This window comes from Setaria viridis, chromosome 2, assembly GCF_005286985.2.
Source record: "Setaria viridis chromosome 2, Setaria_viridis_v4.0, whole genome shotgun sequence".
NCBI classification, from domain to species: domain Eukaryota; kingdom Viridiplantae; phylum Streptophyta; class Magnoliopsida; order Poales; family Poaceae; genus Setaria; species Setaria viridis.
The window spans coordinates 47045488-47070975 of NC_048264.2; the positions used below are offsets into that span (position 1 = coordinate 47045488).

Here is a 25488-nt window from a genome sequence, read left to right on the forward strand (position 1 = left end):
GCGGCGCGAGAAGCTTGGGGGGTGGGGCGGCCGTGCTGTCGCCGCCTTCGTCACCGCGGCGGGCACGGGGATGAGGGGCTCTGGGGTGAAGGGTGGGTGGTTGGGGGTTTGATCGAGGAGAGACAGTGGGAGGAGGGAAATGAGGGCAGTCTGGTCATTTTGCACACTAGGTGCTAAAGTTTAGCCTACCACCCAAACACCGTAAGGTGCTAAAATTTAACTCTCTATTTGAGGAGGTTAAAGTTTAGCCCCTTCTTCCCAAACAGGACTTTATTCAGTTTAAGTGGATTATCGGGAGATTGAATGATGCAGGTGGAATCACTCTAACCACACCTAAAATAATCCCGACCTGAATCCAATCCGGCTAACGAGAAGCCGGCGTGTACGCCGTCGAACCCAAAAAGTCAACCGGTCTCCCACCGTCGCGACCGACGGCGACGGGGCCGGGATCCAACGGCCCAGATCTCTCCCCTCCGCATCTTAACGAATCCAATGTCGCGACTCGCGAGACCCTCGTGACGGGAAAGAGGGGGAAAAAAGGAAAATAATTCGAGACGCCTCACATAAAATCCAAACCCATACCCTCGGCGAGGACGCCACCGTGGCGACGGCGACGGCGACGGCGGCGGATGCGGCGGGGCTGGTCCCCGCCGGTCCCGGCGACCTGGAGAGGAGGGTCATGGCGGCCGTGAAGGCGTCAGAGGCGCGCGGGGACCCGCCGCTGCTGCGAGCGGTGGAGCTGGCTCGCGTCGTCGCCGGGGAGGGCGCGGGGATCCCCAGCGCCGACCTGGCGGGGATCCTCGTCTCCAACCTCTGCTTCGCGCACAACTCACCCTCGCTCTGGAAGCTCGTCGGCCAGGCCATGGCCTCCCGCCTCCTCTGCCCGCTCCATGTGCTCGCGCTCCTCACCCCCAGGTACTTCCACGGCTCCCGTTCCTGCGCGAGTTGAATTGGTGCTCGTTCCAGTGCTTGCTGACTGACTTCGCGGCGGTTTTTTTGCAGGGTCCTCCCGCAGCGGCGAGCGCAGCCCGAGGCGTATCGGCTCTACTTGGAGCTCGTCAAGTGTAACATCACGTCCTCCTCGCTGTCTATGGAGGCCGGGCCTAATCGTGACAAGTAAGACTTCTGCTATGAAATGTCTACTCGGCAACCTGAGTGTTTGAACCTTGCATTGCACTATCACTGTCAGGGTTTTGAAAATAAATACTCAAGTTTTCTTTCAGATTTTTCAGCTATACTCTCAATTCAATTGATACGCATGTATACTTTTGGCTAAAAATGTACAGTTAAGTTAGAATATACAACATTATGAGGTTTAGTTAGACGTTTAAGATTGAGGTACAGTGGAAATGCTTTATTTTCAGCCTTATTAATTCTTGTTTTCTACTTGGATCAAAATTTAGGCTCATATGTGGATAGCTAAAAGCCTAAAACGTTTTGTAATGTCATGAATCTTAGATATATTTTATGATTGTAGGTTCTGTCCCCTCACATTAACCTTTTCTATTGCATGTTTTCTCTTCATGTTTTCTGATTTCGCCTTTTCAGTATAGTCATAGCATCTATTAATCAGTGCTGGACTGTAGTCTGCTAGTACTACATTTGTGAACACTACTGTCTGTTGCTCATATGCGGTTACTGTACTTCCCAGGATCACAAAGTCCATTTCTGATGCTTTGCAACTATCAAAGATTTATGGATTTTCTGGAACAGAATTTGGACATGTTGTCATTATGTTTGTGTTGGCTGTTACCACCAAACTGATTGATAGCATACTTGAGGATTGTGGCTTTCCGTCTGGGATGGAAGAGGGGCAAGAGAGTGTATATGCCATCGAAGGGCCACAACCTATGGACTTAGATGTCAAAAGGGTCTCTACAGAGAACCAAAATGAGCATCGCGAACAGTTACGCAGGAAGAACACTGCCATGGCCTTGGATGTATTGCATATGATGGTTGCTGATAGAAAGATTCAGTCATTTCTGCGCTTGATATTCCTGAACATGTATATTTTCTCATAACCCTTTATCATCTGTTCTAAGGATTGTATGATAGAAAGGTCAAGAGTGTGAGTTTCGTCTATGTATTACCCTATTGATAGCTTTTAACTTAGACTTGTTGCAGCTAAGGGTGAAATTAATTGCAGAACATTAGCCTGTTGTTTCAAATGCAACCAAATACAAGCTGTTTTAAGTGCAGCCCGCCTTATTTATATGTTGATATTGAAGATGTTTATATCCAAGATTTTAGTCTTGCTCTCTTGTCAAGCATTATACTTTGGAAACTTGTTGGGTACTTGGGCTACCATATATGAAAAATATTCTCATTTACAGTTTTATTGTGATATATATAAGGGTAGGAATAGGCTTAAGCAGTAAATTGGATAGTAATAACGATGTTCAAAGGAAAGATAGATTTCTTGAACTTTTTTCCGTGATAGATGAATACTCTTATTCACTTTTCAAACAGTCATTTAAATTGCTATCAACTTCTCAGTCAGCCATATATATTGTAGGATTGGTTACCTAACCTTCCATCCTTATTGCCATGACCTTTCACAAAAACTTTCAAAACATACATTTCTACTTGTTTTGTGCTTTATTTTTCTTTTAGAATATGTAGGAGAACTGCGTATCTTTGTATTAGATAGGAATTGAAAAGTGTGAACTGCTGAGGTGTTCGCTAGAAATGGAGAGCTGGGTAATTTAGTTTGCACTGTATTAGATAGGAATTGAATTGTGGATTACACTGGCAAACAAAAATAACCTAGAAATGGAGAGCCAGGAAAACTAAGAGCTCAATCCGAACAACCACCCTAGTGTTTGCCCCCGGCATGTTGCCAGAGCCTAGCCTCTCCTTCAATTCGGCTGCTGACATGGTTGCTGTGGTTTGTACTTTCTATGTAGCTAATAATCAGCCGTACACATGTGCTAACGATGATACTTTTCTAGGTTAGGCCTGAAAAGTTCAGTTCTCTAAGCCAGAGGTTGAGTTCTATTGAAGCTCACAAGGTGGCCTTGGAGAGACTACTGCCTTCTGGACACAAAATTAATGACTTGTTAATAGATATCCGGAGAGTTTGTAATGCAAACTATCAACCAAATAACAAACGCATTGTGGATGTTCTTGGTAATATGAGATCTGGTGGCTCCCTATTGGGCCAACTTACTGGAGCTGGGAGAGCTGCCTGCTGGATAATATTTGATATTTATGTGGAAAATGCAATTGACGGGAAACATCTAAGTGGTATATCAGCTATTGAGGTTTTAAAAGGTACCCCCTGACTATCATTTTAGATGACTACGAGACAAGTATGCAGATGAAAATGATCAATGAGTTTGCAATCAAAATACTCAGGTTGCTATCAGTTTTCTTGCAAGAGTGACATGGTCCTTTTTACTAATATCCTGTTTCTCTTATTCAGAAATGACGAAGACACTGCAAGTACTTAATGAGGCAAGCTGGCAGGAAACATTTAAAGCTCTTTGGATTTCCGCTCTTCGTCTCGTACAGCGGGTGAATAAATCTTTTTATGATAATGATCAATTATATGTATTTACTTCTGTGTGGCTTTCTCACTTGCAAATGTTGTAATAGGCTAGAGAGCCTCTTGAAGGACCAATTCCTCATCTGGATGCGAGGTTATGCATGTTGTTAGCTCTTATACCACTATCAGTTGATGCAATTCTTAAAGAGGAAAGTGATATATTTGGAGCTGAAGGAAGCAAAATTCTTCCACGAAGACAAGGGTTGATATCTTCTCTCCAGGATCTGATCCAGTATTCAGGACTTCTTGTACCACCTTCTTCAGTGGTGAATGCAGCTAATGCTGCAGCCTCGAAAGCAGCAATATTTAAGGCTAATTATACGGCTGGGGTTGTCAACTCTAGCATGGTGGCCCAGACCGACTCTTCGACGAAAGTTTCGATGAAAGCTGGTACTTATACTCTTCATATTCTACTAAGTAATTAGTAGTGATCATATTTGAAAGAAAGCAGAGAGTACGCTGCATGAGACACATTCAAGCGCTTGGTTTTATTATTTCTAATTGATCTCCACTAATTGGGTCCCCATGATAACCAGTTTTTGTTATCATATTGCTTGCTAGCTATTCTGGGAACATTTATGCCCTTATTTCCTTCAGTATTCTCTGATTCATAGGAGATATATTTATTTGTAATCCTTCACTATTTTATCCTTTTCCTTACTTTTACTTGCCATCTATTTTTTTAGTTGGGAACATGCTCCATCTTATTATTGAAGCCTGTATCTCGAGAAAATTGATGGATACATCTGCTTACCTATGGCCTGGTTATGTTGTATCATCTGGGCCTTTGAAAGATACAACTTTACCCCAGGAATCCCCTTGGTTAAACTTTATTAAAGGGGCTCCACTTTCTGATCCACTTATTGATGCTCTCGTCGCTACTCCTGCTTCAAGGTGTGTAAATTTATATTCACAATTGGTATTGAAACTCTAGTGGCCGGTCATTTTTTTCCTCATACCGGCAGGAAAATGCCTGTCATTAAAAGGAAAAAAGGTTCAACGGGGCCCTTACTCACAAACATGCACACTCTAATGGCCAGTCATGACTTCGACAGTTTGTTCCTGAAGACATCTTTTAAGCTATTATTTTACTACTTTAGCTTGCTGCATGATTTGCTCTAGTGCATCATTCAGAAAATGGGAGTAAAATTTGATGCATCCAGAGAGCATGCAAGTTAAATTAGTTATCCTGATTGTCCGTAATTTAAGTTGAATCTGCTTGAGATGTTTTGTTCCTTTGTTTGTACTTTTTTTTGGCTCTCTACTGCTGTCACCATGGTGTTCCTGCCTTTATTTGGAATCTGTTTGTTTCTTCAGTGTTGGGGAATTGGAAAAATTATACAATATAGCAGCAAATGGTTCAGAAGAAGAAAAAACAGCTGCTGCAAAGATTCTTTGCGGCGCATCACTTGTCCGTGGCTGGAACATTCAGGTACCTTGATTTACACTTGTACACCATACTGTGTGAAGAGCTCCCATATTGTTCACATTGCCATGCGCAATAAATTTTTATAACTGACTGTAATATCTGTCTCTTCTGTGACAAAGTGTAGTACCCCTCCCTTTCTTAAAAGGTGCACTTCGTTTCATTTGGACAAAGCTTTGACCGACAATGACACTATTAATATCAATTCTGTGTCACGGCCCTTTAGGAAAACATATAAGCACACTTATATTACAAAATCTCTGCAAATAAATTCTTCTGCTGCACATTTTGCTACCATGCTCGATGACATTTTTTTTTCATTTGTGGTTATGCTCGTGCGCAAATCAAAATGTATGTGTATTCATCATTGCTCAGATTATTGTTATCCAGGAACATTTTTTCCCTGCAAGTATTCTTTAAATTTTACATATTCTGTCAGGAACATGTGGTTGGTATGGTGGTCAAGCTATTATCAGCTTCTTTGCCCTCAGATTCCTCAATCTCAACAACTGGAAGCATGAACCACTACCTTGCCCAGATGTCTACGTTAAATGAAATCTTACTCGGTGTGTCTTATGGTGATGCCATCCACATTCTTTCGTTATATGGAATGGTAAGGAAAAATGCATTATAACTTGCCTGTGCTTTTTATTTGAGTATGCAATCTGTTATAGGTTTATTAAACTAGGCAATTGCTTGCCTATTTCGATTCTCCTCACTACTAAACACATGCTTCGTTTTGCTTTCTGAAAAAAAGGCTTCTTATTTGTTACATTGCCATCAAGGAAAAAAGTGTCATCACATCGTTAATCAGAATGTCAATAGATTAGTATCCCTATACAATTGCTCTCTGTATGCAATTTTTGTTTTAATTTACTGTGTTCACTTTTCAGTTGGTCTTCAGCAACAGTTTTAAAGTACCTCTACTGTACTTTGGCATCCCCTTGTTAACTTATCATGTTTATTAGTATTATTAGTTGTTGGCATTGCATTTGACTGTAACAACTATCTCTTGCTTCACTAACACTTGATGACAGCCCTAGGCTCATAGACAAATAGGTGTACTATGTAATTTCGTGTGGTTTTGGAACTATTTCGGTATCTTGTCAGGACTATCCTGCATGAAGTACTAGTTGCTTGGCCCTGCTGTGGAAAATGAAGTATTAATGCTATTTGTGTTCTAATATTACCATGTTACAAACACAAATATTTTTATGAAATAGGCATAGGATTATTTCCATTTTATGCCTTGTAATTTATAATAATGCTACCCACAGCTTTACATATTTATAAACATGATTGCATTGTTTTCTATGCTGAATTTAAGAAAATCCTTATTTGATACAGGTTCCAGATGTTGCTGCAGCTTTGATGCCACTATGTGAAGCTTTTGGGTCAATAGCACCCCCACCTAACCACAAGTCTACCATCCTTGGTGAAACATCTGTTTATTCAGTCTTCTCTTGTGCATTTCTTTGTCTCCTTCGCTTGTGGAAGTTTTATAAGCCTCCTCAAGAGTACTGTCTTGCTGGTCGTGGAGGCTCAGTAAGGCTGGAACTTACTCTGGACTATCTGTTGTTGATGCGCAATAACCGCATTGACCTCTCAAATTCATCTGCCCCTAGTAGGGATTCTTACAACAATATGAGCTCAGTCAATGAGGTCCCTGCTCAACCGGTGTATATTGATTCTTTTCCCAAGTTAAGGGCTTGGTATTTCCAGAATCAAGCTTGCATAGCCTCTACCCTATCTGGTCTTTGCAACAAAAACCCCGTCCATCAAGTTGCAAACAAAATTTTGAGTATGATTTGCCGAAAAATGAATAAAGGTGGGGTACCATCTGGTAATCTTTCATCCACTTCTAGTAGTAGTGTCAGTGGTTCCTCTGTAAATGCATCAGATGATTCTTTCCAAAGGCTTGCTGTTCCAGCATGGGAATTTTTAGAAGCTGTTCCTTTTGTCCTTGAAGCTGTTCTTACAGCATGTGCTCATGGGCGGCTTTCCAGCCGAGACTTGACTACAAGTGAGTAATCTTTTTTTTTTATCTTAATGCATTACTCTTAGGGGGTAGTTCTTAATGACTCCCCATACTCTTAGGGGGTAGTTCTTAATCTCATTTATGTTTGCTAATGTGCTACCGTACTGTAGGCTTAAGAGATTTAGTGGACTTTTTGCCTGCTTCTCTTGCTGCGATTGTTAGCTACTTCTCAGCAGAAATTACACGAGGAATCTGGAAACCTGTCCCAATGAATGGAATTGAATGGCCTAGCCCTGGTGCTTCACTTCATTCCATTGAAGCTGAAATAAAGGAAATTCTTGCATCTGCTGGTGTTCAGATTCACAGCTGCTATCCACGTATGATTTACATTCCGTTTTTGCATCAACTTAATTGCCTTCGTTCATAATTATTGTCGCGTTTCAATACCTTTATTCCACTTATGTTGTCATATAAAGCACAGATTATATTCTTTCAGGTGGTGTGCCACCAATGCTTCCTTTACCAATGGCTGCACTTGTCAGCTTGACAATTACATTTAAGCTAGATAGAAGTTTGGATTGCATTCAAGGAGTCATTGGACAAGCACTAGAGAACTGTGCAGGGGGGAGTTCATGGCCGAGCATGCCCATTATTGGGGCATTGTGGACCCAGAAAGTGCGAAGATGGCATGACTTTATCGTCCTCTCTTGTTTGCGTTCTCCATTCGGCAGAGACAAAGATGCAGTGGCGCAGCTCATCCAAAGTTGCTTTTCGTCCTTTCTGCTGTCGTCATCCGGTGGTTCTGACATAACTGCAAATCGTGGAGTCGGGGCTTTACTAGGAGACTCGATCACAAATCAAGGTCTTAGGCTCCCGATGGCACCTGGTTTCATCTACCTGAGAACGTGTCGAACATTCCACGACACTTACTTTGTCAGTGAAGTGATCCTCAAGCAAGTGATCGAGTGGTCCCACAAACTTGCAAATGGATGGTCCTTTAATGGGCCTCCACAGTTGAAGTCAGGGCGGACACCACTATCTTGTGCAGCATCCATGGCACATCAGGTCGCAATGCTTGGTGGAGGGCTCCTATGCATTGCAGGTGGACCACTTGTGGTCCAGGTGTTGTATGAGGAAACATTGCCAACACTGCTGCTATCAGCCAGAGAACAGAGTTTGAAGGACCCTGGGCCAGTTTCTAGCACACTCCAAGGTTATGCCATGGCCAACATGCTCTTCTTCTGTGGTAGCCTGCTTTGGGGAGCAGATAGGATTTCTCCTGTCATGAAATTGTCTTTCCTCTCAAGGAGGCCGCGAGTTGTCGGAACCCACATGGATTTCATAGCTGGTGTATTGGATGGACACATTCTTCTTGGCTGCAATCCGGGTACCTGGAAAGCATATGTGTCTCGCTTTGTGTTCCTGGTGGTGAAGTTTGTCCCATCATGGTTGCGGGACATAAAACTGGATACGCTGAAGAAGATAGCAGCTGGGCTCCGGAGTTGGCATGAACATGACCTTGCTCTATCTCTTCTTGAGCGAGGGGGACCGCAAGCAATCTCTGCTGTAGTTGAGACGTTGCTGTGACCCTGCCGTTTCGCCCCTCCCTGACATAGCAGGGGTCGTTTGGAGTTTTGAGTGGTTTGAGGTTAGTGATCTGTTCGGCTTGGTTCCAGAACTCCACTGCAGCGGAATCATCAGTATGACTTTTTTTTTTCCTCAAGCATGGCGAGCACGTCAGGGTTTTCGGGAATCCAATACTGCAGAGCATGCAACCTACTAGGAGTTATTCACTTTAGCCTAACAACATGTAATATATTGGAAGTTATACTGAACATCTGTATTTGTTTTAATTATGGCCCCTCTCGAAGTCTAGAGCATAGCATCATCGGCTGCGGTGAAGTTGTTGCACCTTACAAGGCATCGTGTTGCCTAACATGGCAACATGGACATTAAACCAAGTAACACCTGAATTTATGAAAAGTGACGCGGCGCTCATGCTGGCTTTGGACATTTATGCTTCACTATCGACCATAAGCAAACTGCTTAATTCGAAACGGCGGCAGTGGAGGAAAGAACCCTACTGGGCCTAACGTGCTACGCGGCCCAGAAAGGATTTGGCGGGAACATCGACGAAACGCCGCCGTTTCCCTTCCCCAAATCCCCCACCTTCGCCGGCCGCCATTACCAGATTACCCCCCCGCCCCCACCCATCCGATCGTTCCACCACCACGGCCCCACTCCATCTCCGCTCGCCTCCTCTTCCCGAGGCGAAACATCTCCGCTTCCATCCAGCCATCCCGGCGTAGCTCCCTACCGCTGCCAGAATGGAGGCGGCGCTGAAGGCAAGCATCGCATTGCTCCAACTCCACGCCCCCAAAACCCTGGGCGCCCTGGGGCCGCGACGGCGCGCGGCGTTAGAACCCTAACCCTCCGGCGCTTTTCTAATCCGGGGCGTTTGTGTTTGTTGCACTTTTGCAGGGCTATTTCGGCTACTCGTCGTTCCGACCGTACCAGAGGGAGATCATACAGAAGGTCTTGGATGGGCGGGATTGCCTCGTCGTCATGGCCACCGGCAGCGGCAAGTCCATCTGGTAAGTCGCCGCCGCCCCCCTCACTTGTTCGAGATTAGTTGATTAATAGGTAACGATGGTTTCATAAATACATTTTCGTTGGTTGGGCTTTCAAAAAAAAGAAAAAAAATCTTTGGTAGAAATGTGGCCTGTAAGCTATACTGCTCAGGTCACTTTCAGCAAAGTTACATTTCGTTCCAACAAATCATCGGATTAGTTGGAAGTTAAGTCCACTTAGGAAATCATGATCAGAAAACATTTCGCCAAAACCAGCAAAATCAGCTTCTCAAAAAGACTTGAGCACATTTTTCTCTGTTCCATGGGTTGTTGAGGTGAGCAATAGGTTTGCAGCAGGATTTCGAAACTATACACTTAAAATTTGCTGATTTGTTTGTTATAGCTATAGAAATTCGTTTTCGTTAATGGTTTGTAAATATTCTGCATTTCCTTCAGAGAAAAAAATAAATGCATTCCTGTTTCCGCCAACTCATTTATTAATCGATTATGATTTGTCAATTTGATTATCTCCTTTTAAATACAAATTCACCATTCAATCATGGCAAACCCCTTTCTGGCAGCTATCAAATACCCCCACTGGTTACAAAGAGGACAGCTGTTGTTGTAAGCCCTCTTCTGTCCCTGATGCAAGACCAGGTAAGTCTGGAATGTTCAGTACAATATCCTTGGTGTTCTTCTCATCGTGGTTTTCCCTTTTTCTTTCTAACCAAAAGTCTCGCTGTGGGTTTCAATTTCATGAAACAGGTTATGAGTTTAAAACAAAAAGGTGTGAAATCTGAGTACCTGGGCAGCACCCAAACAAATAGCTCAGCCAGCAGTGATGCTGAAAAAGGCATATTTGATGTACTATACATGACACCAGAGAAAGCCATTTCACTTCCTTCAAGGTGAAATCCTGTGATATTTTATAAATACTTCAGAGGGTATCTTAGCTTATGATGTGCTTTACTGTTAAAATCTGTAGTGCTTGACATGTTCTTGTGAGACCACAGTAGGCTGTTGCAAAACTTGAGTAGCATGTCCGTTTGAGTATGCAGGATTAATCGAAAAGATTGTGGATACTTTTTGGCTGAAAAGGAAGGCATGTACATGTTTTGTCATTATATGGATAATTTCTAGTTATTGCTCATGTCAACCTTATTTCCTTAAATAAAGTAACATAACAGGGACATAGCTATGAATAGGGATGTAACTGGGATGCAACAGAAATTTATTCTAAAGAGCTTGTAATCTTCGGCTGTTGGCATATCTGGCTCCAAATTTATTCTAAAGAGCTTGTAATCTTTGATAAAATTTCTCCAAATGAAATTTATGAAAGTAATGCTAGCGGCAAATATGGATTTGCTCAAGGAAAGGCATCTTGTCCTGCCCTTGAGTTGGCTGTAATACAACTAAAAGAATTTTGTTCTGGATAGATTGTTATTTATACAATAGTCCCATGGCCTTAGCAAATTTTAGTTTCTGTTGGTCGTGTAGAACTTTGTATTTTGTATACATAAAGTAATGTCCTCCCTTCTTCTGAAAGCAATAAAGCAAAACAAATAAGACATGCAGCTTTTGTTCTGTCGACTTACCTTTTTTTCATGCTTGTCCAGGTTTTGGAATAACTTGCAGGCTGCCGGAATATGCTTGCTGGCCATTGATGAAGCACATTGCATATCAGAATGGGGACATGATTTCAGGTTGTTTTTTCTTTTGATAAATGAAGAACTTCTAATAAAAGTAACTGGTATTTAGTCATTTGAATTTCATAAGTATATGTACGCATTTGGGACGATACTGTATGCACCTATTGAAAATGTATTTGTAGCAGTTACTGGTTACTGTATGTGCTTATTTATCCAGATTATGTGCATTTTTTTTTTCTATAGTTCCCCTACCCCATCATTTGCTATTGAGTGATTAACATAATTCAGACTCTCTTAAATGCAGGGTGGAGTACAAGCAGTTGCATTTATTGCGCGACCTTCTTGTGGGTGTTCCCTTTGTTGCTTTAACTGCCACAGCCACTGAAAGGTATGGATGTTACACTATCACCTTATTCTCTTCCTCGTTGCTTCTGTACCTGTCTTGTGATTGTATCTAATTTTTCCTTTGCTTGAAAGGACAAGGTGAAAATTAGCTTTAGAACAACAAAATTCCCAAAACGTAATAACAATCAGCACTAGATTATCCCCTTAGAGGTTGATAGGTGTTTGATTGTTCAGATATCATCACAGAACTGATGGAATTATACTAACCATGCCCCTAGTGTCATAAAAACATATGCATAGACTATACAAGCAGTTGAACCTGCCAGACAGACACCACAGCTATACCTTAGCTGTGGATTGTCAGCATGAGTGCCCTCATGTTCATGTTTTTTTTTATGGGTGGGTGGAGGGAGCGTGTTCCCAGCTACGTTGCAGGTGCTTTTTAGAGCTGGTTCTGTCATTTTTCTCTCTGTACCAAGTTCAAACCACTTGAAGTCTAATTGCAGGGTACGCAAAGATATTTCTACTTCCTTGGTTCTGCGCAATCCTCATGTTGTTGTTGGATCGTTTGATCGTCACAACCTTTTCTATGGTGTGAAGTCATGCAACCGATCTATATCCTTTATCAGTGAACTTGTGAAAGATGTTTCAAAGAGGAGTGCTGTGGGTGAGTCAACAATAATATATTGTACTACCATCCGGGAGACAGAACAGGTTTGTGAATTTTCAGAACCATATAATTTTTAACTTGCAAATCCTAATGCTGGAGTATGTATTTTTTTTTCTGTTTTTCTTAAAAATAAGAGTTGTTCATTTTTCAGATTATATAGGTGCACATCAAATTCTTGGAATGTGACACTGTTAATATTTGTTTTTTATTATTTGAGTAACAGATACCTCCTTTATTTTCTGGTCCATGTGGGAACTTTCAGATTCCATTCACATTACAGGGATAGATTCAGTAAATAAATCTAACAAATTTGGAAGGGTGACTTTACAAATTCTAAATTATTTGATAAACTTGGGCTTCTTTATTTCTGCTGTGTTAATTGGGTACATGAATAATCCTTTTCCCAGGTTCATGAGGCATTGGTTACTGCTGGAATCAAGTCTGGAATTTACCATGGTCAAATGGGCAGCCGAGCTAGAGAGGAATCCCATAGGTTTGTTATCTATTCACTGGCTTCTGTTTTGGGTGTTATGTTCTCTTGCTTGTACTTTCATATTTCTTGAACAATCTAAATCCTCCAACAATATTGTTTTGAGTTTTGACCAGTTCTCAAATGATATTTTGAACCAATTATCAACATCTTCTCTGAAAAAAGGTTTTATTGAATTGTACGGTTTTATTGAATTATTTATATTGGCCTGGTCGATATGCTTGACCATGTCATTGTGAGGCACATAATATCATGTGGTTCATAAGGGCCTGGATTTGGTTTACTCCAACGTTTTCTGTAAAATATTTGCCGAGATGTCTTTGTTCTGTTAGATTTGCATTGATCATGTAATTAGATAATGGGAAAAGTAAAGCCTTTAGACAAATGCTTGGGTAAAGGGGCATAAGGATAGTCAGTTATGTGATTCATGCATCCAGCTTTTTACATACTATGGTGACAGCACTTAAATTTTATGATTGATCGGGTCATAGTGCTCCTTTGCAGATCCTTCATTAGGGATGAAGTTCTTGTGATGGTGGCAACTATAGCTTTTGGAATGGGTATTGATAAACCTGATGTTAGATGTGTAATACACTATGGATGTCCAAAGAGCCTGGAGTCCTACTACCAGGAAAGTGGGCGTTGTGGAAGGGATGGTCTGTCTTCAGTCTGCTGGCTATATTACCAAAGAAGTGATTTTACGAAAGCTGACTTTTATTGTGCCGAGGCAAAAAATGTATGTAACTGTGCATGCTGGATGCTTGTTCACTCCATCCCTGCAGCCTAGTGCTTCTTATGTATGGCTCCTTTTCTTAATGTTTCAATTCATTGAACAGGGAACCCAGAGGAAAGCAATCATGGATTCCTTCATGGCAGCACAAAAATATTGCCTCCTTGCTACATGCCGCAGAAGGTTCTTATTGCAGTATTTTGGCGAAGAGCTCAACTCCGACTGTGGTATTCTATTCTTATTTTTAAGAGAACAATTTTAAGATTTTGTTGGACTTTGTCTGCGAATATCAATCTGAAACAGTTTAGGTTTCTTTTGCCTATTCTTGTCCTTATTTAATTGGGTTAGGAGGCATCATGCAATCTTATATAACACAACAGGTGGAATTTGCCTTGCAGTGACATTTGATTAATGACTCCACATCTCTTGCTATATAGGTAACTGTGATAACTGCACAGCAGTGAAAAATGTTAGAGATTTGTCAAAAGAAACTTTTTTGTTGCTGTCGTGCATCAAATCTTGTGGAGGACGCTGGGGCCTTAATTTACCTATTGATGTTCTCCGTGGATCACGAGTAAGTTTCTATCCTTTTTTGTTTCCTGATTTTCTAGAGTTGCGACGTACATTGGCTGTTCAAACGTATGTGCTGATAATTTTATATCTGGGGACAATCATATTGGACAGGATTACTCCTAGTTAAATCATTTCAATGTAATGTACTGTTATATTTGGTGCAGTCTTGTCATGTAGGTTGCATAAGTTTTTGAAGTCTTCCATGATATCTTTACTTTATGAGATCGAAATGATAGATTGAACAGTAAATTTTGTTAGAACTTCATCTTGACCATTAAATTGCTCTTTCTTGAAATGAAGATGGTGCATAGCAAATACTTTCCTGTTTGTAGGCGAAGAAAATTGTTGACAACAATTATGATAAACTACAAATGCATGGACGAGGTAAAGACTACTCACCAAACTGGTGGAAAGCACTTGGTGGCCTCCTTATAGCACATGGTACTATTGCGGACCTCTCTATTCATTTGGTCATGCTTGTGAGTTGTATGAAATATCACTTTTTAAAATTGTTGATTCTCCATGTGCAAAGCCTATTCTCTTGCTGTCTTTTTCCTGAGAAAGGTAGCATTATAAAAAGATTTGGAGATAGTATTACACTTTGTTGTTGTGAGCATGTTAGTAGAAGTAATGTTTTGGTAAACCCTATGCCCTCGATCATTTTATAGAATACACAGGACTGTGTCTTTGTATTAAGAAGAGAGTTATGGTCTACAATTTGTATGCAAGCAAATGGCATATCCTGTCTCCACAGTAATTTCTCTGTCCATAAAAGATATTTACAGCAGATATGACCATAGGTACACTGAATTGATAGCGGATGAGTTCACGCAATAGATCAATGTATTCAACTGAGGGTTCAGGATTACATATATAGGCCCAGGATCAAGGCAATCTCAACCACCCTGACTTGTAGAAACAGAATCGGGGGATATTGCCGATCGGGTCCACACGTGAGCTATCTGGTGCAACCGGCCAGGCAACAGCCTTGGCGTGCAAGCGAGTTTGCTAACACTTACAGATGTCTTTTCAAACTGTATGCTGGTTATCCTTTTCAGGTTAATCTTGAAACCTGTAAAGCTTAGAAAGTATGCACCGATCTCAATTCTCAAGGCAAATTCTTCTACCAAATCTAAATACATTCACGGACATCTCAGGCTCTCAGCTACTGACTTCACACTTTTTTAACTTCTATTTGAATGTAAACCTGCCTTGTTCTTCAGAGTGTTAGGATAATGGCTGTGCTACTTGATTATGACTACGCTGGGCAAATGGCAAATTCTCTGCACCAGTTGTTAGGATACTGAAATATTTTGTCATCCTTGAATTGCTTTTATTTATTCATTCACTCCTTTTATCTATGTGCAGATTACTTGAAGGAGACTGTCCGTGATACATTTAGATTTGTCAGGTGCTGTGTCGCTGTTTTCCTTTTGCTTTTTGTAGCCATTCTAATCATTCCCTTTCTGTAGCCCTTTGCAAGTTTAGTCTTTAAATGCACAAATGCTTAAGAACAACCACCACTAACTCTTGTGCATTTATATATTCAGCGTCAGTCCAAAAGGGGTCAAGTTTCTCTCTACTGCTGATAAAATGGATGGAACACCACTGGTTTTACAGCTGACTGCAGAGATGATTGATCTAGAGGAACATGGTAGTTCACAGCACAAAGAAGGTGGTGGTTTAAATCTTGTGCCCACATTAGAGTCTGAAAAATTTTCTGAGGTAGGTTCCTCAAATGCTATTTTATTCATCCTCACCCACCCACTACTTACCCTGGAAATTTTAGCTATTTTTTATGTGTGTTTTTGTCTTATTTAAATTTCTTTCAGGATGAATCAAAACTCTATCAAATGCTCCTCAATGTCAGGATGAAGCTTGCTCAAGATATTGGGACCGCTCCGTGAGTAAAAATTTAAACGATAATAACAATGAGTTTAGGAATCACGTTTTCAGTGTTTTTTCAATCCTACTTGTTACAGATATGCTATATGTGGTGATCAGACAATAAGAAACTTTGCAAAGATGAGGCCTTCAACTGGAGCTAGACTTGCTAATATCGATGGTGTCAACCAGGTATTACGTTGAAAAAGATATATAGCAAACTATCTTTTGTTAATACAAATAGTATGCATTTCTGCAGTACATCCAATTTTAAAATACACAATAGTGTGACCATTCTATTCCATCTTGTACTTGTATTTTGATACATCTGATGTTTTGTTTGCAGCATTTTATCTCGCGTTTCAGTGGCATTTTCATCCAAAATATCACACAATTGTCGAAGGAGTTAAACCTTCCATTGGATAATTCACCATTACCACCACCACCACCAACAAATCCAGCTGTGGAAAATATAGCTGGTTTACCGAAGCCTGTACAAAACAATCTTCCAGGTATCTTGGGTGATGCAAAGTTGACTGCATGGGAATTGTGGCAGAAGCAGGAGTTTTCATTCCTGAAAATCGCAGTGAGTTACCATTGTTTTCATTTTTCGTTTTCCACTGATGGAATACTCAAGTTCACAGCTTAATATGATTATGTATTCTAGTATTTTCGCAGAGCCGTGCCAATAAAAGAGCAAACAGTTATTGCCTACATACTTGATGCTGCTCGAGAAGGATGTGAGGTGGATTGGAGTAGGTTTTGCAGGGAGGTAGGGCTGACACCTGAGATAGCCTCAGGGATCCAACTTGCAATTGCAAAGGCTGGATCACGTGACAAGTTGAAGCCAATCAAAGAGGAGCTCCCAGAGAATGTAATTCTCCCTCAGTGCATTATCACTCTATTTCTGTTTGTGATTTAGTACTGCTTGAAAAAAAATGCAATAGCCACTCTTATCTAGCATTGGCCATAGTTCATTGTATGTGCATCCAAAGCTGTCATGAATGTCTAATTTACATTGGAAAAATTGTTACATGACAATCCCAGGTAACTTACGACATGATCAAGACATTCCTGACGATTGAGGGGCGTGGATTGTCAGAGCAAGTTTTCGGTAGTGCACCTGCTTCCTCCCATGCAACCGAAGCCGGCGGAGATGATAATCCGGGAGATGGTGTCCTAACGGCTGATACTCTTGATGCAAACCCTTCAGCAAAGAGAGGCTGCCAAACCGACGGCATGATTGGTTCTGCTGATCAGCCAGCAATGAAACAGCAAAAGATAGAAGAGCATGGAGTTGAATCTTCTGGCACAACTGTCGCCACTGAAGAATCTGTGCTAGAGCTTGTCGCCAGCCGCGATGGGGTAAGCAGACACCCAAACATTCTTTCTGAAGTCCAGTTGGTTGGTAACCCACGTCGTTCACTCGTTCTGTGTTGAGCGTTGACGGTTCACTATGTTTTCAGGTGTTATTAGACGAAGTTGTCAAGCACTTCAATGGATCCAAGAGAGAATCAGTTGTTGAGATATTGGACAGCCTCGAATCCGAATTCGAAATTTACAAGAAAAATGGGAAATACAAGATCATGTAACAAATCGAGGGCCGCTACAACCCATTTTTCAGATCTTGCCGGGCTAGTCTAGGGAGGGGATACGCCTGTAGCCTGTAGGAGTGTAGGTTGTACCTGGATGTATGTATATATGCTGGCGATGACTCTGGACTATGGTTGGGTGAACCTTTTATCAGCAACATCGCTGTTCCGGCTGGTGTGCATATGCACGTTTTTGCCTTTTTGGGGACCGACCAGAAGTTGCACGAACGCTTGTTTGGGGTACTCTACGGCCCTCCATTCTGCCTATCTCATACATGGGTATCATGATCCATGGATTTATCCACGGTTTCTCTATATTTCGCTCCGTTAATTTCCATCATGTGTTAACCGTGCAAGTATTAAACGGTTAGCAAATAGAAGAGGCGATAGCATGACCTTCAGAGAATTTTGCCTCAGGTGTAAAAACAGTGCTCCCTCTTTTTAAATAGATGACATTTAGAAAAGCAAATTAGTTTACTTTATACATTCATTAAAACCAAATGGAGACATTTAGAAAAGGCTAATTAGTTTTGTATTCATTTAAAACCAAATGGAGTTTGCTTTGTAGGAGATGTATGAAAGCAGGTGAACTTTGTCTTTTGAAAAAACAATTCGTGGCTCACATGTCCGATGGGTACACACTGCTTTTAACGTACCCGGCACGAGCGCAGGCACCAACCAACCAGCATCCAGTTCACTCACACTGCGCGCACCAAACCGCACTGCGCCGCCGGCCGCGATCAAAGCAAATCCCATCGCACACAACTGCCTCCAACTCGGGAAGCGCGTTTGGAGCCCGTCTCGCTGAAGCAGGCGATGATCAGAGGAGAGGCCGCGGCCTCCGGGAACCCCAGGAGGAGGAGGCCATGAAGGCGCAGCCGCTACTGCCGGCGCCGCTCAAGAGGCGGAGGGGCCCGCGCGTCGCGGTGCTGGCGCTCGTCCTCTGCTCCCTGCTCGTCCCCTTCGCCTTCCTCTTCGACCGCGCCCCCACTGGTATGTAGCCTAGCACTCCCCCTCGCTCGCTTCACCTCAATGCGGGAGCGCGGAGGCCGTCGTGCTCGGATCACCGCCTCCGCCGGTGGATCTGGGGGTCCAGCGGTTGTTCGATTGCCGCGCGGCTTTGTTGATTAACCGCTTCGTCCTGGGGATTTCGGCTGGCTTACTCTCCGATTGCTGTGCGATGCAGGAGGGTACGTGACGACGGAGGAGCGGCACCGACAGGTAGCGCACTATTTGTTTCTCCCCCTTTCCGGGTATTCGTTGTTGATGCTGATTGATTTGGATGCCACCATGTGGGAGCGGAGACGACTCATTCGTTGGTTTCCACTTTTTCTTCTTCTTCTTGTGTTCATTACTGCCTTGGATTCAGGAGGTCGTTCTGCCTTTGGTCGATCACGTGGTCGTGGAGAGGAAGGGTCGTGGTGGCGCTGTCACTGGAGGTAGACAGGTCGGTTGGCTTTTACTCTTATTGATGGCGATTGTTTTGTAATTTTGTTTTGTTTGGAATAGCGACTTTATTGGGGGTAACCCAATGCTGTCTGTTCGTTATCACCTGGAAAAGACCGACCAGGATATTTGAGACTAGTCTACTGCTCACGAATTTGCAATAAGAGGCACCTCACTTGTTAGCTTGGTGGGAATGCTGTTTTCTACATGTTAAAGAAAGTCGATTGACCATGTTTATCATTTTATGTTCGTGAATGTAGAATTGAGTATATCTGTCAAACTTGCTTAAGAATTGTGAAGATTGCATCTGCAGTCCATGACAGTTGCATTTTCCTCAGGATGCGCCGGAGAAGAAGATCACCAGAGGTAGTTCAGGAGTCATTCATCAACATGAACCAGAGAAGAGGATCTCCGAAGGTAGAGGAGTCGTTGATCAGCATAAGCAAATTGATGGCCACTCAACAAATGGTGTTGCTAAACCAAAAGGTATGTCATAGCAGTACAAGGCCAAAACCACAAATGCCATTGCTGCTAATGGTAGAACGTTGCTCATGATGTGTAAATTTTAAGTTGTCCAATTCTGTTCATTGAGGTTATATGAGGCCTCAATGGTGCCGCAGTGAAAATTAATAAACTATATTTGGGCATCATTCACTTTCTGATGTTCACTAGAATTCCAGAGGTCAAATTAGTTTTTTCATTTCCTCCCTCTCGGTTCCCTCCATTTCATGATTTACTTTAGAACCTAGCAGCAATTATTATTACCCAACTATCCCAGACAGCCAGTCCACCCTGCTTATGTCGACTCTCGTATAGTTGTCCTTATCAGTAGTGGTATTTGGTCAAAGCTGTTTAGAGGTTGCAATCCATCTGTTTTGGATGGTTATTTTTTTTCATGTCTGATGCTTTAGGTATTTTGCTTTCCTTTACATTTGACTCAATAATTGCTATCTTACACACAGTTCTTCCAGCACCAAAAGTTAACCCATCAAAGGCTGTGGGGGAATCAACTCGAGACACCAGAGTACGGACCTTAAGCATTCAAAGTTGTACTTTGTTGATTTCGAACTGCTATTTCATGTCATTTCAGAATTTGCTTATTTTTTATACACCTTTTGTTGGTAAGATGGAAGTCTGGTGTCCTATTTTGGCTATATGAAACTGTACCTTGAAAAATTGTTTTCTGTAACACAACAGGGACACTAAAATAATCATATATTAGTTTTCCTCAGCTCAGACACCTTGAAGATCATAGGTTACATGATGCAGCATTTTGAATAATTTCCCATCATCATAAACTAATCCAGTAGTTTAAAAAGTTAAGCTTGTCTTATGACAATCTTGAGTAGATTATAGTGCATCCCTGTACTTTATTTTTCAAAGCATAACTTCATGTTTCCTTTCAGTGTTCTTCCTAGTTCCTACTGAACTTTTGCATCAGCCAGATTTATGCTGGTACTTAGACCATAATGCACATCTATCTTTTCAGGAGATCAGAAAAGATGTACAAGAGCGACAAAAAGGTGCAAAAGCTGATGATGTGGAAAGGGCGAAGGCTTGTCAACTTGAATTTGGGAGTTATTGTCTCTGGTCCATAGAGCACAAAGAAGTAATGAAAGATTCTATAGTGAAAAGGCTAAAAGATCAACTCTTTGTAGCACGCTCATACTATCCGAGCATTGCAAAACTTCAAGGACAGGAAGCTCTCACTCAGGAAATGAAGCAGAACATACAAGACCATGAGAGGGTTCTTAGTGTATCGACAGTTGATGCTGATCTACCATCCTTGTGAGAATCAAATTTTACTGTTTAAGACCATTCTTCACTGTGATTAGTCTTAAAGCTGCATTATATGCTGATTATGATAAGTTAATGTGATCTTTTTTTTTTGTGAATGCCTCTTCGGGTAATATATTTACGCATTAATGATTCAAACCTAGGGATGGACTAGTAGGAGTTAATATATTTAATTCAACCTAGGGACGTTATTTCCAATCATTAGTAGGAGTTACTAGTTGGATAATTTGAATGATAGTTGTCTTGTTATTTCAGTATCAACAAGAGGATGGAGCAGATGGAACGAACAATAGCGAGATCCAAATCTTGCACAGTGGATTGTAAGAATGTTGACAGGAAGCTTCGCCAGATACTTGATATGACTGAGGATGAAGCTCATTTTCATATGAAGCAGAGTGCATTCCTCTACAATCTTGGTGCCCAGACATTGCCGAAAAGTCATCATTGCCTTTCTATGAGGTTGACGTTAGAATACTTCAAATCATCTTCGCTGGATTCGGATGATTCTCCTTCTGGCAAGTTCAATAGTCCAAAATATCGGCACTATGTTATACTGTCTAGGAATGTTCTTGCGGCTTCTGTAGTGATCAACTCAACTGTGAGCAGTTGTAAGGTATTTGGCTCATTGGCTGATATTTACAATATTAATCCATACACTATCTTGTGAGCTGGGTATCCCTAGTATTCTTATTGGTCTTTTTGCAGGAGCCAGGCATCCTTGCTTTTCACATCCTAACTGATGCTCAGAACTTCTATGCCATGAAACACTGGTTTGCCAGGAATTCATATAAAAGTGCAGCTATCCATGTCATAAACTATGAAGCAATTATTTTGGAGAGGTTGCCAAAGTATAGTATCAGACACCTGTATTTGCCAGAGGAGTTTCGTGTTCTCATTAGGAGCACTAAGCAGCCTACTGATAATACAAGAATGGAATACCTATCGTTGTTCAGCCACTCTCATTTCCTTATTCCAGAAATTTTCAAGTATCTAAACAAAGTGGTTCTGTTGGATGACGATTTAGTCATTCAACGAGATTTGTCCTTCTTGTGGAATATTGATATGGGGGACAAGGTAAACGGTGCCGTCGAATTTTGTGGTCTGAAACTGGGTCAAATGAGAAATGTCTTGGGTAAAACAGCATACGATCCCAAGTCATGTGCATGGATTTCAGGGGTGAATTTGATTAATTTGGATAAATGGAGGGAACATAATGTTACAGAAAACTATCTGATGCTCATGAAGAAGGTCAGTATATTGCTTCAAGGCCAGTAAATTTCAGACTAGAGCATGTTATAACAGGGGACGCTCACATGTGTGGCCTGCCTTTCTTTCTTTGCATGTTACTCATTGCATCAAACACGAAGCATGCTGCATTGTTTTCTTCCTCTCTATTTTGTCTATTCTGGACTTCGATTTACTTTCTTTCACATTTCTTGAATTTTCTCCATTACAACCTTAAAATTAATAGTCTTTTTTGGTATATTTTGGATGTTGCTTTTCATAGTATTAGCTGGTGCATCTACTTATCTCATTCTTGTTTCATTACAGTTCAAATTCAAGGATGAGCAATCTCTGCGAGCAGCAGCATTTCCTCTAAGCTTGCTATCCTTCCAACATCTCATCTATCCTCTAGATGAAAAATTGACCCTGTCAGGACTTGGATATGATTATGGAATTGATGAAGAGGTTGCTCGGAGATCAGTATCATTGCACTACAATGGTAACATGAAACCTTGGCTTGAATTAGGTATACCACACTACAAAAAGTACTGGAAGAGGTTTCTTGTTCGAGGAGATCAATTTATGGATGAGTGCAATGTAAATCCATGACACAGATGGACAAAATCAGAACAATTGGCAATAGATTGCTACATCTAAAGTTTGTGTCGGTGAAGTGTGGATGCGTGACTTCTCAAAAGCTCTGCACCAGAACAACAAACACAGATGTTGAACAGGAAAAGTGGTGCGGTCGTTGGCCAACAATGCTGTATGGAGTAGAGACAGCACCTTCTGTTCACTGAAAACAAGCTTGATTGACAATCTTTGTGTTCCGGGCTAGTCATAAGTCAGATGACTGTGCAGCAAGCAAGGATGGCTTCAAGTAGCCAGTTGACCTCACTGTTGAGATTTGTAGATAGGATTTTTGATGAGTCGTGGTACCTTTACTGAAAGTGGGGTATCACGCTCGTCGATGCTGATTTGTTCCCTTTGTTCCTTCTGCCAATAAGGGCACACACATGTATTCTGCTATAGTCAAATTTTTCGTTCTTAGTTGTCAGGCATTGATTATTTACCAAAATTACAATTCTGCAAAGGTTGTTCACCAGACCTACTGACAGTTCTGCTGACAACTTGTATATTATTTGTCCGTGCTTCCTACTGCAATGCTTCTTGTGCCGTAGGGGCTTCCCTATCAAGAAATTCCGCCTATGCCCACATTGGTCGATATATTGAAACTTCATGCTTACAGATCTTGTGTTATTTGTAACGGTTTGTTTGTAAATGTGTAGGTCATGTGATGCCATGTTGGTCATGTCATTCGCTGTCCAACATCTCATCTATCCTCTAGATGAAAAATTGACCCTGTCAGGACTTGGTTATGATTATGGAATTGATGAAGAGGCTCCCCTTCACCTCCGGCGCCAAAGCGGCCACCGGAGGCGAGGAGGCGGCGGCGGAATCGACGCCGGATTCCGAATCGCCTCCCTATCGCCCTTTACTGTAGCGAAGGGGAGAAAGGCCAGGAAGCCACTAGTCCGCCCTTCCCTTACTACTGACAACAGTTAAGAGGGAAAAAAAAAACTAAGAAACTATCAACAGGTATAAGCTGGCTGACAGAGCTATGCATTTTTTATCTTCTGTTCTTTTTTATCCACCTCTATATTTGCAGAGGAGATGTCTCCGATGTACAGATTAGCAATGCCTTTCAGCAAATTACATTTGATTGCCTTGACAAATTTGGTCGATGGAGAAAATGCCTTGAACAGGTCGGAGAAGAAGGCCGTACGCCTGCGGCCCCGCCCGATAGGTCTACGGCCCGGTAAACAAAAGGCCCACTGCAACGGATCAGCAGTTCACTCCTTGGGCCAATGTTGTTTGTGGTCCTTTCAAAAAAAATTTGTAGCGGGTATAATTTTTACATTTATTTTTTGCGAAATGAAGCTAGTGGATTTGATCCTCTGTTTAGCTTTGACCAGTATTATTAAAAAATATACAAATATCTACAACGTCAAACCAATTTTACATATAGACCACGAAATGTATTATACTGCATTTATTTTATATTTTAGATGTTAATATATTTCTTCAATGAATTTGGTTAAAAATTATATGGATTTAATTAAGAATAAATATAAACAACCTATAATTTAGAAGGGAGCAAGTGCCACTGGATTTAAGAATTATGCGTTCATGCCGAAAACACTGCTTTGTTCACCATGTGTTGGTAAGTTCTTTTAATGCTCCACTTGAACAAAAACGACAATGTGTATTTTCAGCTTCATTACAGATGGGATGCTCCTAGGCAGCTGGGCTAGCTGATGCACTTGTTTATGGCTCCATGTGCATTGTACCATGCCCTATTAAGTTAATAGTCCAAACGATAGCACCACTTGTTTGTTCTAGTACTTGAGTTATTCTTTTTTATCACTTCATGTATACACACAGCTCATCGAAGCTTCCATTTGACTTGTATCTGGTATACCATGTGCCACCACAACGAAGTTATTATCAAGGAAGCTTCAGCTTCGTTGGGATAGCCAAAAAGACAGTTACCCTCGAACGTCGGTCTTAGTTGTGGGAAACCTTTAACCTCGCGAGTTGTACGTCATATACTAAAAAGTACGGAACCTTTCTAGTCTTGCGAGTTCGAAGCTAAGAACAAAACTCAGCTACTCTCCAATGACAGTAGCAGGTCCCAAGTTCAACCTCGGTAGCAAGGAAAGCGAAACCCCTTTTTAACTTCGCACGCTCTGAGAAGTCATCTCGAATGATAAACCTCGTAACCTCGCAGCGCCTCTGCTCCTGGAAGGGCTCGAGGGTAATAATTAACAACGGCAAAAACTAACACCAAGTGGGTTAACCCTCGAGTATTCGGAATCTTACCTGAATGTCGAGTTTTCATACTTATATTCCTTGCTCAAGGATGACACTCAGAAGGGAGCCACTCGAGGTTAAGGTCTTTCGACAAGACTCTATGAATTAGAAGCCTCGAGGCTGGGCGCTCGGTTCGGGACGCGGGTGAAGACTCGAGGCTAAGCGCTCAGCTCAAAATAAAGATGAAGTCCCGAGGCTCAAAATAAAGATGAAGTCCCGAGGTTAGAGGGCAGAAGGCGTGAGAAGCGTGACCACATGGAAGAGTTGAATTTGTACACGTTTTCTTCAATGACCTTTATGTATGACATATTCTAGGAATGTAGTGGTTGAGTAAGAACATTTTTGAAATGCAAAATAGGTCATGTATTACTATAAAAGAGAGCTCTACCCTATTCCATTGTAAAGGGGATCAGTTTTTCCAATTGTGAATATTGTTCCTATTGTAAACTTTAAATTTGCTCGGTGTCAAATTGCTTTGAGACAACAAGCTCCGATGGAATCCCTACTTTGGACGCTACGACGCACGGGTCGCAACTCGCAAGCTCGCTCAACGCAGTGATGAAGCTGTGCAGGCCGAGGAATTAGAAATGGCAAAGCTCAAGCATCCTGGTGGGTAAGGCGTCAACGCTCGTCTTATGCGATCATTCATGTTTTGTCATCATCCTGCGAGGTACCTTCGGTCCATGCATCTTT

The 25488-nt window shown here is 41.7% G+C and overlaps 3 protein-coding genes across 4 annotated transcripts; all 3 read left to right on the top strand.

The window, feature by feature from the left end:
- Nucleotides 1–550: 550 nt before the first annotated feature.
- LOC117844803 (mediator of RNA polymerase II transcription subunit 33A) lies at nt 551–8826 on the top strand. The gene is made up of 12 exons (XM_034725591.2): nt 551–915; nt 1003–1116; nt 1652–2005; nt 2957–3273; nt 3425–3516; nt 3598–3937; nt 4234–4441; nt 4865–4979; nt 5413–5586; nt 6321–6996; nt 7122–7328; nt 7448–8826. Exons 1-12 carry the CDS (start codon nt 680–682, stop codon nt 8536–8538), a joined length of 3924 nt encoding a protein of 1307 aa, XP_034581482.1. The 5' UTR covers nt 551–679; the 3' UTR covers nt 8539–8826.
- A 142-nt stretch (nt 8827–8968) lies between these two features.
- On the top strand, nt 8969–17656 carry LOC117844804 (uncharacterized). Its single transcript, XM_034725592.2, has 20 exons — nt 8969–9296; nt 9433–9545; nt 10103–10178; nt 10287–10429; nt 11138–11224; nt 11475–11558; nt 12022–12229; nt 12593–12678; nt 13180–13411; nt 13512–13632; nt 13843–13979; nt 14311–14419; nt 15347–15389; nt 15529–15703; nt 15811–15881; nt 15961–16054; nt 16209–16448; nt 16530–16736; nt 16910–17227; nt 17329–17656. Exons 1-20 carry the CDS (start codon nt 9279–9281, stop codon nt 17452–17454), a joined length of 2688 nt encoding a protein of 895 aa, XP_034581483.1. The 5' UTR covers nt 8969–9278; the 3' UTR covers nt 17455–17656.
- A 474-nt stretch (nt 17657–18130) lies between these two features.
- On the top strand, nt 18131–23174 carry LOC117844805 (probable galacturonosyltransferase 7). Of its 2 annotated transcripts, none has more exons than XM_034725595.2 (9): nt 18131–18447; nt 18641–18675; nt 18824–18901; nt 19239–19386; nt 19872–19924; nt 20390–20688; nt 20953–21310; nt 21403–21945; nt 22249–23174. In XM_034725595.2, the coding sequence occupies exons 1-9, from the start codon at nt 18321–18323 to the stop codon at nt 22528–22530; spliced, it is 1923 nt and encodes a 640-aa protein (XP_034581486.1). In that variant the 5' UTR covers nt 18131–18320; the 3' UTR covers nt 22531–23174. The 2 variants fall into 2 exon arrangements, with proteins under 2 accessions (XP_034581486.1, XP_034581485.1); XM_034725594.2 differs by having other exon boundaries at nt 18132–18447; nt 19863–19924.
- The last annotated feature ends 2314 nt before the right edge of the window (nt 23175–25488 follow it).

Excerpts from the sequence above, each read along its gene's own strand:
- LOC117844803 (XM_034725591.2), top strand. The coding sequence starts at position 680 with ATGGCGGCCGTGAAGGCGTCAGAGGCGCGCGGGGACCCGCCGCTGCTG. Across the intron at positions 4,980-5,412 it reads TCCGTGGCTGGAACATTCAG|GAACATGTGGTTGGTATGGT; the intron begins GTACCTTGATTT and ends ATATTCTGTCAG. Across the intron at positions 7,329-7,447 it reads GATTCACAGCTGCTATCCAC|GTGGTGTGCCACCAATGCTT; the intron begins GTATGATTTACA and ends ATATTCTTTCAG.
- LOC117844804 (XM_034725592.2), top strand. Across the intron at positions 12,230-12,592 it reads CCATCCGGGAGACAGAACAG|GTTCATGAGGCATTGGTTAC; the intron begins GTTTGTGAATTT and ends TCCTTTTCCCAG. Across the intron at positions 15,704-15,810 it reads AGTCTGAAAAATTTTCTGAG|GATGAATCAAAACTCTATCA; the intron begins GTAGGTTCCTCA and ends AATTTCTTTCAG.
- LOC117844805 (XM_034725594.2), top strand. The coding sequence starts at position 18,321 with ATGAAGGCGCAGCCGCTACTGCCGGCGCCGCTCAAGAGGCGGAGGGGC. Across the intron at positions 19,387-19,862 it reads TGGTGTTGCTAAACCAAAAG|TTCTTCCAGCACCAAAAGTT; the intron begins GTATGTCATAGC and ends TCTTACACACAG. Across the intron at positions 19,925-20,389 it reads AATCAACTCGAGACACCAGA|GAGATCAGAAAAGATGTACA; the intron begins GTACGGACCTTA and ends CTATCTTTTCAG.